Below are 17286 nucleotides of genomic sequence, written 5' to 3' on the forward strand. Positions count from 1 at the left end.
ACGAAAATTCAGATGAACGTCCAAAGCCATTGGTAAGACAAATGTTGACAACTATTTTATGCATAGTGAAGCTCAGATAATTTATGGAATCATAGGCTGGAATTTGAAAGAGACTATATTTAAGAGGCCCAAACGTAAAGGACACTTAAACGACGATTTGGTCGCTTTTAAGTAGAGTATATTAAAAAAAACTTCTTTTTCGTAGTTTTCTAACGATATTTTAAACAGAAAGAAACAACAAATTCTCAGAAAACTGACTAGTTTAAACCGGGTTTTTCAAAACTTGGTTTTGCTTCTGACGGAATTTTGAATTTGTGTAGCTTTTTTTCTTTGCGCTGAAGTGACCGGCTTATCTAAAAAAAAATCAGGAGAAACTGAAGATTATTCATCGTCCAGAAACTCCTTCAAATACCGTTTTGATTCATATTACGGACACTTAAGGCCTCAGTGAAGTATAACCCAACTTGGACCATACAAAATAAATCATTCTGTATGATTTTTTAGCATTATCGAGCGTCGAAAGCCCTTAACTTTCGGATGGTGGGTAAAGAATACGCGTCCGCAACTTGAATAATTTTAAATAAAATAAATTGTGTGGCCTTTTCATGATTCTTATTCCGGACGCTCCCTCACTTTTGCCTCATATTCCGGACGCTTTGATTCGAATTACGGACAGTTCATGATAATCATTAATGGAACAGTCAAATCATCAATTGAAATCGTTCAACCACTTAAGAGACGTCTAAGGTAGTTGGGCATTATAAATTTGCAATGATATTTATGGAAAAAACCTAATAAAACGAGCCTCTAAAATGAGAACTTTTGGACGGCGAAAATTGAAACATTTCGTGTGAAATGTTTCCCATACAAATGAGAGTGTCCGGAATTTGAAGCTGTCCGTAATATGAATCAAAACGGTATTTCGTTAGAGGTTTTCAACAACTCTGTGAAAAAAAAAATCTTACGGAAACTCGAAATAGTGCATTTGCATTTGCATTTACATTGAATTCTGATTCGAAATACTACACCAGAAGTTTCCACGGGAATTGCTCTGAAAATTTTCAAAATAGTATTCCAAGATGTCCTTCAGAGATTTTCCCACCATTTTTTTCACCGATTTTTCCAGTAGTTACTCAGAACACTCAACAGAACAGAATTTCTAAAGATTCCTACAGGATTTTTTTTTTTCAAAGAAAAACTTCAAAGGTTTATTCCATTATTGTGAAGAATATTGTTGAAGGTGTTTTTTTGGAACGCCTACAAGAATTTCTCAAGGTGTTCATATGCCTATTTTTCTATTCGTATCTCCAGTCATTTCAATATGAGTTTTTTCTCGTGAATTAATTTATGGTTAAACTTGAGAATCGCTCCAAAATTCTTCCAGGATTTTTTTAGAAATTCCTCAGTTAAATCCAATTAAGCTAGCAATTACTCCAACTCTTGCCGTTTTTCCAAATAATTCTCAAAAATCAAGTAAAATTGCAACGGACTCTTCAAAATTTCATTCAAGATTTCACACCAAAAAATACAGCATTATTCCGATTATTTCTACATAAATTTCTTCAGAGATATTGTTCAATGCTTTTCAAGGAATGCCTTCAAAAAATCTTGCATAATTTTATCCTGGGATACAACTGAATATTTTTCTATAATTATGTTAGCAATTCAACTTGCAAAAATTATAAGACTTTCTTAAAAGGTAGGGAGTTTTTCTAAAAATCCTCACAATTGTTCAAAAATAAATTCATCGTCGATTTCTATAGGATTTGTATAATCACTACTTACCGTTTTTTCAGCGATTTTTTCAAAAATTTCTAAAAAAACAACATCGAAAATTCCCTAGAGACATCCCTGAAATAATTACTGGATAGATCATATAGTAACATCCCAAAAATTTCACAAAGAATTTTTTGAAAATATCCGTATAAAAATGATTGGTTGAAATATTGAAGAAAAACTGAACAACATTTTGAGTTCTTAAAGATTTCATAAATGGAAATTTTGAACAAAGTCATAGCAAAGCCGGTACAAGAGTCACTGGATGAATATTTGGACGACCTTTCTTGAACTTGTAATCTATGGAGTTATTTTTGACTAAATTTATAATGGAGTTTCTGGGGTTATCTTTGGAAAATCTACGTTGAATTATGAAGCTTCATTGAACTAAATTCATAGAGGAATTTCTTATCAATAAATGAATTCCTGCTGAAAAATTCGGTGTTACAAAACTTTGGGCAATTTGTATTTGTTTCTTAAGGAATTCATAAAAAAAAGACTTGAAAAAAGCATACAGTTGTATGAGCAGTAGAACTTGTTATTCCCAAAATATAAAATTATTATAAAAAAAAAATCTGGCTGGATTTTCTGTCTAAACTTTAATTTCCTGATTCATGCCTAGATATTTTTTGTTTTCTTAGTTCCCGTGCGGTCTTTTTCCGGTTTCTATTTTCAAGGCACTTAGCCTCTACAAGCCATGTCTTCATAATCAGCTATCTGAACTTCTTCCAGAAATTCTCACGACAATTCTGAATCAGCAAAAAGCTCCTAGAGGGTTTTCTGTGGGAGTAGTTGTTTTGAAAATCGACAAGAGATTAAGAAATGTATCTATAGATTATATAAAGAGTGTTCGCTCATTCAGAAATCGCTAGCACCATCACACTCGTGCTGCGTATATCACGATGCATCTTCCAAAGTTTCTTCAAGAATCTTCTAGTATTTTTTCTATGGATGTTCCAGGAACTCCTAAAGAATTACTTCCAGGAATTCTCACGGCAATATGTCCCAGAAAAAATACAGATTTTTCAGACACCATCCATTGCTTCATTCAGGATTGCTGCATTAATTTTATTTTCCAGGATTTTTACTATAGATATTCTCAATCGTTCTTCAAACGAATAAGAACTTTTGGACGAAATACACAAACCATGTCACGCATCAGGGCATCATGAGTAATCCTTTGACTGTCCTACCCAGGTGTTTCTATGCGTAGTACATGTCCTATCTTTCCTACCCACTTCCCGCGCCCACTGAATATTATGATATCAAAATTTGGTTGAACATGATTAATTAAAAATGAATCGCCTGATATAGATTGGAAAACTATGTCTTCAAATTAAGGCTAAAAAACGAAACATTACAGGCAAGGATAGAAAAAATGAAAAAAAATATTGTGTTTTACTTTTTTAATGTTAAATAATAACGATGTCAATATAAATCGAAAAAATCAAATAGGGTAAAAGCACCGGTTTTGGCCAGCCTAAGAAAAAATACCAATAAAAAATAAATAGGATGCCGTATTTATACTACAAATATGTCAAATGCAAGCTTTCAATCCATATTGTGTGTGTAAAATATCAAAACTGAGCTTTAACCATTTTTTCGCTTTGAAAATCCCGTTGGTCAATATAGGCCAACAGAACCAATTTTCGCCAGAGATTTAACTTCGGTTCCTAAATTAGCCAACCGCATTGACTTTTCATGAGAGTGGCCAAATTAGGTTTATGGGGGTTAGAATTATAAGGAAAATGAATTGTTTTCCTTATGTTTTGAATCAATGTGGACGAGTAAATGAAAGTAGCTCTATCATGTGAATAAGAGCTACTGAACACGAAAGGTTTCATGCTGATTGGCTATGTAAAATGGTGTATAATCCCCTATGGCTACAACTGGCGTATGGCCAAAACCAGTGCTTCTACCCTAAGTAGGGACAATGGAAATTCGCGGCAATTTTTTTTTGAAATTTCGCGGGTGACCAAGGCGATAAAACCAAAATTTCGCGGTTCTATACTGCCTACGCATAATTGTCCCATGTGAATAGGGAATCCAGCAAACATGGGACTGACATGCATTTAAAGACAGTATAGTTTTGACCATATTTAACATAAAAATGCATAATTACAGTAAAAATGTCCTCTATAAGTGTAAATTTAACTGAATTGCATTTAATATTTCGGTTTATTTTATAAATGAAGATAATAAGTATTATATCCGTTTGACGATACCAAATTTAAAACATAACAAATAAGCCTGAAAGACGTCCATCTTGAAACTGTAAGAAATTTTTTGACCACTCAAAAATGAATAAATTATTTTTATGAGCAAAAATCTGAAATTGACTGCGATTGTCATATAAATTCTTTAAATGTAGCTTATTTCGCGGCATTTCGCGAGATTTTCTAAATTTCGCGTTGAAGGCCAAATTTTGCGGATTTCGCAGCTTCCGCGAAGGAGAACCGACGGTCGAATGTTAAAAGTTAAGTTAGGTGTTCCTGGGGTAGTATGCATTGGCGAGGCAATACACACCTTTTCAATTTTTCTGCAATAAACAAGTTTTAAGTAAAAAACGATGCTGATTGATGAAACGTTCCAAATTGTTGACACCCTGAGAATTTGATACATTTTGGAAAACTTAAGAGTAAGATACATGGGCGAAGCCAGGATTTCCATCAGAGGGGGGCAAGTGACCTTGAAATTCAATTCACGCAAAACCGATCATTAAACACGTTCTTTGCATCCTTTCTGCTTGAAACGTTAAACTATAAGACATCCATCCTTTTTCCTTTTGCGACACGCAAAGAGTTCAAAACGCGTGTTGGTTCAATTTGTTGGCTGAGTAACGGATCCATTAACAGTTTGGAAATTCATGATTAAAAAAGTTCTTAAAGTTCGATTGGTATAGTTTCTGTTGGCCAGCAATTTCACCATGGCCAGTTATTGACACTGGATATAAGAATATCGTTCAATTCCGCCAAGGATTCATAACGCAGATTCCACTAAAATATGTTTTACGGAATAGTTCCCAAATTTCTCCAAGCATCCCTAAAATAGTTTTCTGAAGAATTCATCCAATGAATCTGTTAGGAATTCCCCCATATAAATGTCTCGAGAGTATAAATCGAGTCTAGTACACGACACTGAAAACGGCCTAGCATTTGAGGTCGAAAGACGAGTATCTGTCAAAGGATAGGAAGCTATAGTGTAATTAAATGGTATAGTACAAAAATCGCTTTTACATTTATTTTTAGGGTGGAATACCTAAAAAACTCAAAAATTTATTAAGTCTCGAGAATCCTCCAGTGATTTTCGGTGCTTTTTTACACTTTTTAAGCAGCTCTTTCATAAATTTATCAAATTAAATTTCTAAAACACATTAGTGGAAAGATCACTCCGTAAACTCCACAGATCTATCAACCTCTTTCTCTTGGTTTCTACCAAGTCTATTTCAAAAAGTTTCGCTTATTGTTGATCCAATTTCTCAACATATTTTTAGAATATTTCCTGTCAATTTCTCTTAAGAAATTATACTCGGAATTCCTCTTGGGATTGTTTCAGAGATTCAAGGATTTTTTCTAAATATTATTTCAAGATTTTTATTCAAATTTACATCTAGCTTTTGTCTTGAGACATCGTCAAGATATTTCTATATACATTATTCCTAGTGGGTTTTTCTGGTACTCTGCCATAAATTTTCGATAAATCCCATTAAGGATTTCTTTACATATCTATCAATCTATCTATCCATATAAATAAAAATTAAGTGGTGTTTGTATGTTACAAAATAACTTGAAATCGGATCAACGGATTGAGGTAAGTTTTTCGTGCAAGGAAAAAGTTTGGGAAAGTCTCCGGAATAATCGGGAAAACGGGAGAAGACTCAGGTGTAATTTTGTATGGCGGATTACATGACGTTTTGCAACAGCCTACTTGATGGCAAGACTAAGTTTTCCGGGACCACTAGTTTCTCATAAAAATATATCCAAAAATTTGTTCGAAAATTATTTCAGGAATAACTATTTTTTTTTTTATTCTTTTGGTATTTCCTGCAGTTAGTCTTCTTGGCATATTTTCTTGGATTCTTTCAGAATTAATACAAAGGACAACTACAAAAATCTCAATATTACTTTTATTTTATCAAAATAACTTCATACCGTCGATGGGGGTGACAATGGGTCTAGGGGGTGAGATTAGGTCAAAACGGAAAAATATGTTTTGTGAAATATTTCAGCTATTAACGCTGATATTACTAAAATTTATAATTCATATGTTAGGGAACATATAATTACACATAATTAATAACAACATGCATTTTTAGAAATAGTAGTTTTTGTGTACTACATCAATAAACTTGCATGTTGAAACTAGATAAAATTTACAACATTAAATTTCTCCTGTACAAAGTATCACGCATGTATTCTAGCCTCTATCGTTGTATTAGTAGAATGTTGAAAGTCTTCTCATTACACATCACAGGTATTTTCCGGAATCGGTTTGATTTTCCCACAAAAAAATCATTTTTTTCGGTACGATGTCTAAAACATTGAAAATGGGGGTGAGATTGGGTCAAGCAAGAACGATAGTAAATGAAATTCCAAGTCCACTTTTTTGACATTTTACGGTGCCGGGTGTTCTCTTTTTTCATTAAGATGTGTTTATTCTTTCTAAATAAAGCATCTCTGAAACATCAAACAAGTCTACTTGATTATTCCGTGCATTGAATAACAATACAACGCATTTTGACAACTTCTCAAACCAGCAACTGTGTTGCGTGCGCAGCAACATCGTAAATTTTTATCAAAAGGGTGTTTTTTTCTAAATTTGATTATTTATCAGTGTTTTCATATTATAGAAACATCTCACGGAAGTACAAATGAGTTGGATCGCTGAAATACTGGGATTATGACGTCAACTTCTGCCTGAAATTTATTGATCGTGCAATGTCGCACCGAAATTTAACTATTTGCGAAGGTTTAAAATAATCACTGTTTCAGTACACCTTTGGGGAAACTGAATGGGTTTTTTAGCAATGGGGATGAGACTTTGAAGACAATTTGAGGGAAAATCCAAGAAAATTTATGTAAATTTGACGATAAATGTTGGGTTTACATATTTTGTTCATAGCTATTCAATTTACAGTATAATATTTCTTTTATCATACTTGTGAAACAACTTAGACATCTTTTTGTCTTGTTTGCATCGTTTTTTGTCAATATGTTTAAGTTGTGAATGGTTTTGAAATCATATTCTCAAAAACAAGTTATTTCAATTACAGTGACCCAATGTCACCCCCTCTATGGGGTGAGATTGGGTCATTTTTCGTTCACTTGTGGTGCCGCTGTGAATAAATATTTGTCTTTAATTTTTTGAACAGTTGTTAATGTACCATCAAAGTACATACACACCAAATTTGAAGTTTATTGGAGTTAAATTGCGATAGTTATTCAAAAAATAAATCGCACATATCCCTTTTTGACCCATTGTCACCCCCAACGACGGTATAAGAGTTCCTTTAGAGGTTTTCTTCAAAAAAAATTTCAAGTGACTATCAGGCATTTTATCAAGAGGTCTTCTTGCAATTCCTTTGAATAGAATTCTATAGGTTCAACCATTCATTCTAAAATACTTCAAAATTATTTATTTTTTTTGGGAAGTACTCCAAGGTTGTTTTTTTAATATCACTTGCAGGGACTTTGAAAATGCAAAAAGAAATATATTAAATAACTAGTGGTCCCGGCAAACATCGTCTTGCCATCAAGTAGGCTGCTGAAAAACGTCACGGAAAATGCAATGCTTGTAGATCTTGTTAGTAATATTCCTGGTTTGGTACTAAATCTGTCTAAATTAGAGATGGAAAATTAGTGGATTTTTTTTAAAGAATTTCTTCTTGAGTTCTCAGAGGTATCTCGAACAAACCTTAAGATAAGTCGCAGCTTACGATTCATCAAGAAATACCAGAGATATTTTGAAGAAAATAATTGTTTTAGGAATATTTGGATGATTCCAAGGATTTTTTTCATGGAACTCCAAGAGAGCTAATAGAAATTATTTCTAAAATAATTCCCGACCGAATTCGAGAATGAGTGAATCTAAAGAAGTATGTGGAGCTGAATCTATGACAAAAGGTCGAAAGACAAAAAGTCGAAAGACAAAAGGTCGAAAGGACAGAAGGTCGAAAGACAAAAGGTCGAAAGGACAAAAGGTCGAAGAACAAAAAAGGAGGGACAAAAGGACGAAAATTTATTTTCAAAGAAGGATAAATTTCACACCAAGCAAATCGTTTTCAACCTCTTGTTCTTTCGACCTTTTGTACATAAACCTGTGGAGCTATTCCTTATCATTTTTGGAATAACTTAACAAATAGTTGGCAAAAACTTTTAGAAGTCCATACTAGATTTTTGACAGATTTCTTGCAAGATCCATGGCAAATTGTTGATTGCACCTTCGAATGTTTTTTGATAAGATCTTTGGCAGAAATTATTTTGGCAGAATTGCACCCCAAGAATTATCCAATAAGTTATTATGATGCAATGTTATGTACCTTACCTTGATACCTTGATGGCTACTGCGTAGCATCACGCCATTGCCGGGCGTATTGTAGAGCTCCATCTTCGTCGGTCTTGGGCGAAACTTCTCCAGTTGCCCCGAACGTTTAGGGTCGCCAGGTCTTCTTGCACTGCGTACAGCCAGTGTATTCGTGGTCTTCCCCGAAGCCGCCGACCTCTACCTGGTTCCCTGCTGAATATTATTTTCGCAAGTTTTTCTTCCGACATTCGCACTAAGTGACCAGCCCACTAAAGTCTGCCGTATTTTACACGCTTGATAATATTCGCATCTTTATACACTTGATACAACTCGTGATTCATGCGTCTGCGCCACAAATCATTTTCGAGTTTCCCACCGAGTATTGTCCGCAGCACTTTACGCTCGAAAATATCGAGAGCTTTCCGGTCTGACTCTTTCAACGTCCACGCTTCGTACCCGTAGAGAGCCACCGGAAGAATCAATGTTTTATAGAGGGTGAATTTTGTTTCCGTTTGCAAGCTGCGGGACCTAAGCTGGTTACGTAGTCCGTAAAAGGCCCTATTCGCAGCCGCAACACGTTTTTTCACTTCGCGGGAAATGTCGTTGTCACATGACACAAGTGTTCCAAGGTAAACAAATTCTTCAAAAATTTCAAACACATCCCATCAAACACTACCTCAGCACCTACATCACCAAGCCTGACTCTATCTCTATCTGCAACCATGTACTTCGTTTTGGTAGAATTAATGGTCAGGCCTATCCTCGCTGTCTCCCTCTTCAGAGGCACAAAGGCCTCTTCCACTGACCTGCGATCGATTCCAATTAGGTCTATATCGTCCGCAAAGCCAAGAAGCATGTGCGACCTTGTGACAATCGTGCCATTTCTCTGCACGCCAGATCTCCTAATAGCAACCTCGAGTGCAATGTTGAACAGTAAATTTGAAAGTGCTTCTCCCTGCTATCCGAACACTTGATTTCAAACCATCCAGCGTAGCACGTATCAGCCTAACTAGTTTCGCCGGAAAACCATTTTCAGACATTATCTGCCAAAGCTCATTTCTTTTCACTGAGTCGTACGCCGCCTTGAAATCAATAAACAGATGGTGAGTCTGCAAGTTATACTCCCGTAATTTGTCTAGGAACATTCGCAAGCTAAACATCTGGTCCGTTGTCGAACGGCCCTCACGAAATCAACGTCATATTACTCGCTTTAATATGTCGGTCTTATATGACACAAAATAACATGAATTTTTCGAAGTATTGCTCAGAATATTCTGTACACTCTCAGAAAATATCATGTAAAATTAAATGCAAACGTTCTCTTAATTGAGAATGCTTTCGAAGGCCTGAGTAAATTGATTTTCAATTGGGCTTTCAGTCCTAAATTAAAATTATGCGCGCTTTCAAACTGCATAGCAAGTTTTTGAGTTTTTTCGCAATTAGTGAGTTAATTTTTTTCCTCTTACAATGTCGGATTTGGTTCCTGAGGTTTTTTTTCAAATTCTTCGATAATCTCCAAAAGAGATTAGAGCCAGGGCCCAGTTGGGAATTTATTTTTCAATACTTGTGTTTATTAATTGAGAAAACCGTGTTTTTTTTCTTTTGCAGATCCTTACATATAATTTTCATAGCAGGATCGCGAGTGCGTTGGAATTGCCTTCTCCTCGCGTTCAAAATCGCGGATTCGAATTTTACTTCATATTTTGGTATTGCAATGCATCTTGCTTCAACAATGAAATTATTGCGGCGCTAATTTTAAATCCACATCAAGCGGCGACGGTAACGCGCAGAAGATATGCGCGCAATTCAAACGCAATGTCAACATTCAAGTAGGTTTGGATTTTTTCGCTCTTCAAGGACGCAAATGTTTCAAATTTGCTAAATCTTTAACATTTGGTGATTTTCATTATCACTGCGACGGTATATAGACATTTTCAGATAATCGCATTACGTGGATTTCTCTTGCAGAGCACAATAATTAAAGTTTCGAGAGCCTTGTCAATATCATGTTTTGTTTACAACGAAATGCCAACATCAAGATTACTATCGATGTATGTATTTCAGTTGGCTCGTAAATAATGTAAAGTAGAGCTGATAGGATTGAGAACCGCTTCATGGGATATTAGAAATGTAACAGGGACATGATCAGAATCAAAATTAGCGTGAGTGCCCAGTTGGCTACAAATGTGATTAGAGTCGGTTAAGACCAAATCAATCGTAGAAGGGTTTCTAGAATGATCATGAGCATTGAATTCGTGATTGACCAGAACAATCGAAGTTGCACAGGAAATTAATGAATGGGGCTTGGGATTAGCTTACCATTCTTCAATGTGCACAAACCGAGAGCTCAAATATTAAAAGTCAATAATGGCGCTGGCCACGTCCTTACGGTCATCGGGGAAGGGAAGGAATGTTAGTTAGACAGCCGTTGATACTAGAGATCGAGTATACCTCTGCATCTCCACAGTTGTCATGAAAAGGATATTGGGTTAGAGGGATAAGGTAAACATCTGGGGGTCACCAATGGTTGGTGATGCGGTCCATGATATAATCACGCCTAATCGGTATCGCAAAATAATTCGATTATCTCATTGTACGACGAACAAGTGTTCATCACTCGCCCACGCAGAAGCAAGCGACTCGATCAATAGATCAAACACTACTAACGGACCGCGCACTTTTTTACTACTGTACTACCGACGCGCGACATGTTTGATCCTGCCCTCATCGCCCGCCCCCGCAGGAGCAAGCGTCAATGTCGAAGGATCAAACACAACTCTGTAGAAAGGTTTCTAGAAGAGGAAAAACAAGTAGGGCTATCAGGGTATAAAATTGAGAAATATCCTGAAGGAATTACTTTGAGAATTATTCCATGAACGACGTTTGGCATTACAGTCACCAATGACAAAAAAATTGACTTATTGCGAGTCAATTTGCGAAAGTAATTTTGATGCAATTTAACTTGCTGCCCAGTGTATTGAAAAGGCAAATAGGCAGCTATGAAAGCATATTTACCAAGTTGTGTTTCAACAGAAACACCCAATATTTCAAAAACTATGGTTTCAAATGACGAAAAAATTTGATGTTTTATAAGAATATGTATAATCCAAATTTCTCTTGCATTACAGTTACCTGGAAGACTGGAAAGAACGAGCTTGCCTCAAGGTGGACGAACTGGAAATTCTCTTCAGCAACATTCAGGAGATTTGGGACTTCAACAGCAGGCTGTTGGACCGCTTGAATGAAACTAAAGGTGATCCGGTCAAAATCTCCGGTTGCTTCATCGATCTACACGAAAACTTCGATTGTTACACTACCTACTGGTAAGTTGGTCATCGATCCGACCTACTTCTGCGTAAAATCTAACACGTCCGATCACTTCATTCCGCAGTACTCGTTACCCGGAGGCGATCGCCCTGCTCACGAGTCTCCTGCAAGCCACCCACACCAACGCCTTGCTCATCCACACCCAGAAGATGCTCAACCACAACCTCCCGCTCGGTTCGTACCTCCTGAAGCCGGTCCAACGGATACTGAAGTACCATCTGCTGCTCGATGTGAGTATCTACGTGTTCCAATTGGCTTCAATACGATCTCGATGGGTGACGTTACGTCAGGCGAAATCAATTTCAATCAGTCATCGTTGTCGGTCCGCCTCGCGTATGCAATAATGCGACTCTGCTCGGTGAAGGTCATCCCTTTCACGCGGACAGATATGAGGAATGCATTCACTGTGCTTTACTTTCACGGTGTGCTGTCGGGAAACAAGAAAGAGAATCTCAAAGCAAGTCGATAAATCTTCCATCGGACGTGAGAAGCAAGTGACGGGATGCACACAAACAGTTCCCTGGAAATTGTCATCACCGCTGATTGTTTTTTTTTCTCTTTTCAGAACCTACGGAAGCACTGCGACGACAAACAGGTGTCCCACGCCCATGAGCTCATGAAGAGTGTCGCACACAACATCGATCAGGTCAAGAAGAAGCTGGAACAGCAAAGCCGGGTCAAGGAGCTGGCCGGAATTGTCGACGGGTGGCTCGGACCGGATCTCTCAGTGCTGGGGGAACTGCGCCAGGAGGGACTGCTCAGCGAACACGCCAAACCACGCGTTGTGCTTCTGTTCCAAACGATGCTCATCATCACCAAACCCAAGGAGGACAAGCGGTTGCAGTTTCGCGCTTATATTCCGGTAGGTCTAGAAATCATAATGAGGATCGATAAGGACAGTATGGACCACCCCGAGGAATATTTTTTAAGAAAAGATCCTTAGAGTTGTTTTATTGAACCAGTGGCGTAGCTAGAGTTTTGCGGGCCCGGTGCGGAGATAGATTTGGGGGCCCTTGAAATAGAGATTTGCAAAATATACCGCTAATTATCGAACTCACAGGTGCCTTCAACATTTTTTTTTTCGAAAACGTTTAACATTTGAAATAAGTTTCGAGATTAAAACGACAAAAAAAATTCTTCCGGTAAAAAACCTCCCATACGAGGGCGTAGCCAGGATTTCCACCATGCAGTAGTTTTTGATGCTATATTTCTTTTTGGATCTTTATAGATATTCTTGGATAATCATGTTTGATGTTAGATATTAAATAGTATGCTGACGGTTATTCCTAATTGAACTCTTTGAAGATTTGTTGAAAAAAATCTTGAAACGATTAACAGGAAAATATCAGGTGAAATCGCTGAAATTCGAATTCCTGAAATTCAGCGAATCACTGAACAATTCTTTGTTGTGGGTTCTGATGCAGATCTACTAGGCAATCAAAATAAAATTCAAAGAGGTACAGGTCGGACTCGATTATCCGGAGTATCATTTTTTTTTCACTCCGCATAATCGAATCACTAAGAAAAAAAAAATGAAATCTTCGATATAAGAACTTAAATATTATCTTTCTTCGTTGTTTTATTTATATGATGCAGTTGCGCAGCCAGAAATTATTTCTAGGAATAGTAAGGGTGTCTACAGGAAAAACAATTTTATTTTTGATCAACATACACAAAAAAACACTTTTTTAAACCCCCCCTTTTCTTAAATACGTTCTAAACTGCAAAACCATTCATATTGTATATTGCAATACCAAATTATCTCAGATTTGTGCTTAAAAATTGAAAATCAAGAACATCAAAAAATAAATTCCGGATAATCGAGTCTAAAATTCCGGATAATCGAACCCCGGATAATCGAGTCCGACCTGTATCCCTAGAGAAAATTTTCGAATGTACCTTGAAAAAAAACATGCAGAGATTCTTCTGAACTAAATATATATTTTTCTAAAACTGCGAGATTTCTTAAATTCTTGGATATTTTTTTAACTTTTTGTAAAAAAAATCTTAGGAGAAATCTTGCAAGAATATTTAGAAAAAAAAATCATGAAAAAACTGTTAGAATGACAAAGGAATTTCTGGGGAAATCACTGCTTTCATTACTTGAAGAATTTCTTGTAGTGCTGGACGAATCCAAGAAGGGCTCCTTGGAAAAATGATGAACGAATCCAAAAGGATTTCCAATTATCTAAGGAATTCTCACAAATTTCTAAGATGAATTTGTAAAGGAATGCTTTGGAAAACCGCGGAATTTCTTGGCCAAAGGTATGCCACAAAATCTTTTCACCGATCTCCTCAATAGAATTTCATTGAAAAGATTGAAAGATTAATAAATTTCTAGAATAAATCCTAAAGGAATTCTTGAAGATTCCTTGAAAAATCGGGTTAGAAATTTTCGGAAATTCTGTGGTAGTTTTTTTAATCTCTTAACTCTCTAGTACCCAAATTTTTATTTTCGATTTAAGTATTATTTTTCGTTATCTAAAATCGTTCTAAACACGTTTTGGTCATTTATTTTTTTTATTCGCAAATTTTTAAATTTTGGTTTTTGATTTTTATAATTTTCATTTTTTTTTCATTTTTCTTGAAGCTTTTTCTAGTTGGAGTTGTGTTTGATCCTTTGCTCGCGTCGCTTGCTTTCGCGGGGGCGGGTGATGTGAGCAGGATCAATCGTGTCGCGCGTCGCTCGCGTGGCATGATTTATTAGTGTCGCGGATCGCGAAGCAGGTTAGTTGTGTTTGATCCTTTGCTCGCGTCGCTTGCTCCTGCGGGGGCGGGTGATGTGAGCAGGATCAATCGTGTCGCGCGTCGCTCGCGTGGCATGATCTATTAGTGGCGCGGTTCGCGAAGCAGGTTAGTTGTGTTTGATCCTTTGCTCGCGTCGCTTGCTTTCGCGGGGGCGGGTGATGTGAGCAGGATCAATCGTGTCGCGCGTCGCTCGCGTGGCATGATTTATTAGTGTCGCGGATCGCGAAGCAGGTTAGTTGTGTTTGATCCTTTGCTCGCGTCGCTTGCTCCTGCGGGGGCGGGTGATGTGAGCAGGATCAATCGTGTCGCGCGTCGCTCGCGTGGCATGATCTATTAGTGGCGCGGTTCGCGAAGCAGGTTAGTTGTGTTTGATCCTTTGCTCGCGTCACTTGCTCCTGCGGGGGCGGGTGATGTGAGCAGGATCAATCGTGTCGCGCGTCGCTCGCGTGGCATGATTTATTAGTGGCGCGGTTCGCGAAGCAGGTTAGTTGTGTTTGATCCTTTGCTCGCGTCGCTTGCTTTCGCGGGGGCGGGTGATGTGAGCAGGATCAATCGTGTCGCGCGTCGCTCGCGTGGCATGATTTATTAGTGGCGCGGTTCGCGAAGCAGGTTGGTAGTGTTCGATCCTTAGCTCGCGTCAAATAATTTATCATGGTCTAATCGCTTATCAAAGTGAATCCTGTGACCCAACGATCCTTCCCATTAACAAACATCCCTCCCAGTAACCTTTGTGGAGATGCAGAGGTAAACACGGTCTCCATATAGCAAAGGTTACACACTAACATTCCTTCCTCCAATCCCACCTGACTGCAAGGACGTGGCCGGCGCCGTTATTGACCCTGTATAAATAGAGGCACTGAATTATGCACACTGAAGAAGATTATGGCCAATCCCAGCCGAACTTCTAGTTGATTCTTTGTGCATTTTCACTGACTTCGGTCAATCACGGAATAGCAACCATTGATATGTGTAGTCAGTCTAAGCTAAGCTAAGCTAAGCTTTCTTGAAGCTTTTTCTAGTTGTTGATTTTTGGCAATAATTGTTTTTAATTGTTACGGTATTTTGAAAAACATTAAATTTTTAATTTTTTTCGGAGCGTATTTTATTTTCCGTGTAACTAACGGAAAAACAGGATTGAAAAGATTTCAATACCACCAGGCTCTTCGTTTGTGATAGGTTGATCGTAGAAAAATATAAAAGGTACGATTTTTTATATTACACGATAAATGAAGCCCAGGCATTTGTAGGTTAAAAAAGAATGCAATTTTTCAAACAATTTCTAAAAATACAAATAAAGTTTCAAAAGTCATAAAAAACTTTTCTTATATGCGTGTTATGAGTCAAGGTATAAGCCAAAAATAAAATCATTTTGATTTCCGAGCTACGAAAAAATACACAAAATTCCAAAGTGTAACCCTCTAAAGGCGGGGTTGGGTATTAGAGGGTTAACGAACTGATGTCCATTTTGGAACGCCAGATAGATATATAACTATCAGCCAGAAAGTTATATAACTATTAGCCAGATAGTAATATAACTATTAGCTATATTATAGTGGTTTTACGTGCAACGCAATTCTTTCAGAAATTACTAGAAAAAATCCTGGTGGCATGGCAAAATCCAGTTGAATTTCTCCAAAAACTCGAGAAAAGTTCTTGGAAGTATTTTCTCGTTTTTTCAACGAAATCTTAAAGAAATCTCTGGATACCTTTAATAAAAAATGTGAGAGTAAACCATGGCATAATTTCAAATAAATTAACGGGATAAATTTTAAAAGAAATATCCTGGTGAACTTTTAAAGGTCGCCAAAAAAATTTAGATGATTTTTGGTAGGTATTTTTGGATGATTTCAAAAATAATACCTGGAAAAATTTCAATTTACAATAAATTTCATAAAGGTGTTATTGAGGATTGTTCAGTAAAACACGTCAAGGAATCATCGAAGTACTTTCAAAAACAATTTCATCAAATCATTGGTATACTCCATAATATGAACTCTGAAGAAATACCTGTGTTTATCTCTAAGGGATTGATTTTGAGATAAGTCTAAGTATTATTTTTCTTTCATGTCAACAAGTCCCTTTCCCTTTTTTAAAGGGAGAAAAAGATTAATTGTTTTGTTTAACCCTATCAGAGTATAAACCTTTTTAAAGTAAAAAAACCCCATGGAACAACAACACAAAGGACAACCTAAAACCAGTAAGAGCGTACATAACATTACTTTCTTACCGCCGTTCAAAAAAAACTAAAATAACAGTTTTTGTATTTTATTTGTTAGTACCCCAATATATTTTTCCCACTTTGGGCCTCCCAAAAGATCTCGGAAAATCACTATTTGCATCAGCCTATATAGTAAATAAAATCGAAATCTTTGGCTTACTCATTCTACAAAATTCATGATTTTGAAAACATATCAAGCTTTGAAATCTTCTAAACTGTACACTAGACCTATTCATATTTTCAAAAATGACTGGAAACTCCCCAGTCAACCAATACTTTGATTTTTTTATTGCGAAATGAACGTCTGGTCAAAATTTCAGTCAATTTGGAGTAAATTTAGGTGTGCTTCAAATCAATTATGTGTTTTTAGCTATTTTCAAGCTTTCAAAAATCATAACTACCGAACGAAACATAAAAATTTATCGAAAATACCTTTACATAGTAATTAATGCAATTTTACTAACCTTTGTCGAACACGATTTTATGATTGGAGCAAGTTTTAACATAGTTTAGGTTAGGTTTGTCTCTCGAGGTTCTTGAAAATCTCTTTTTTCGTGAAGTGTTTTCACTGAAAAGCATGCCTGCATGCAAATTTTGGATTTTTAATTTCCATACATGATGACTATGCATATCTAAAAGTCAATCCCGTTCAAAGTTGCCATTTATCTTACGAAAATAAATTGTAAAAAATAGGT

At 36.6% G+C, this 17286-nt stretch overlaps 1 protein-coding gene across 1 annotated transcript in view; it reads left to right on the forward strand.

Annotated features, from left to right (window-relative positions):
• Positions 1–17286, forward strand: part of LOC5569448 (pleckstrin homology domain-containing family G member 3) — a 397912-nt gene that overhangs the window by 372468 nt on the left and 8158 nt on the right. The window contains exons 3-5 of the mRNA XM_021840969.1: positions 11427–11621; positions 11690–11855; positions 12191–12487. Of these exons, the coding sequence (XP_021696661.1) occupies positions 11427–11621; positions 11690–11855; positions 12191–12487 (658 nt within the window). The remainder of the gene's footprint in view (positions 1–11426; positions 11622–11689; positions 11856–12190; positions 12488–17286) is intronic.

This window comes from Aedes aegypti, chromosome 2, assembly GCF_002204515.2.
Source record: "Aedes aegypti strain LVP_AGWG chromosome 2, AaegL5.0 Primary Assembly, whole genome shotgun sequence".
Lineage (NCBI taxonomy): Eukaryota > Metazoa > Arthropoda > Insecta > Diptera > Culicidae > Aedes > Aedes aegypti.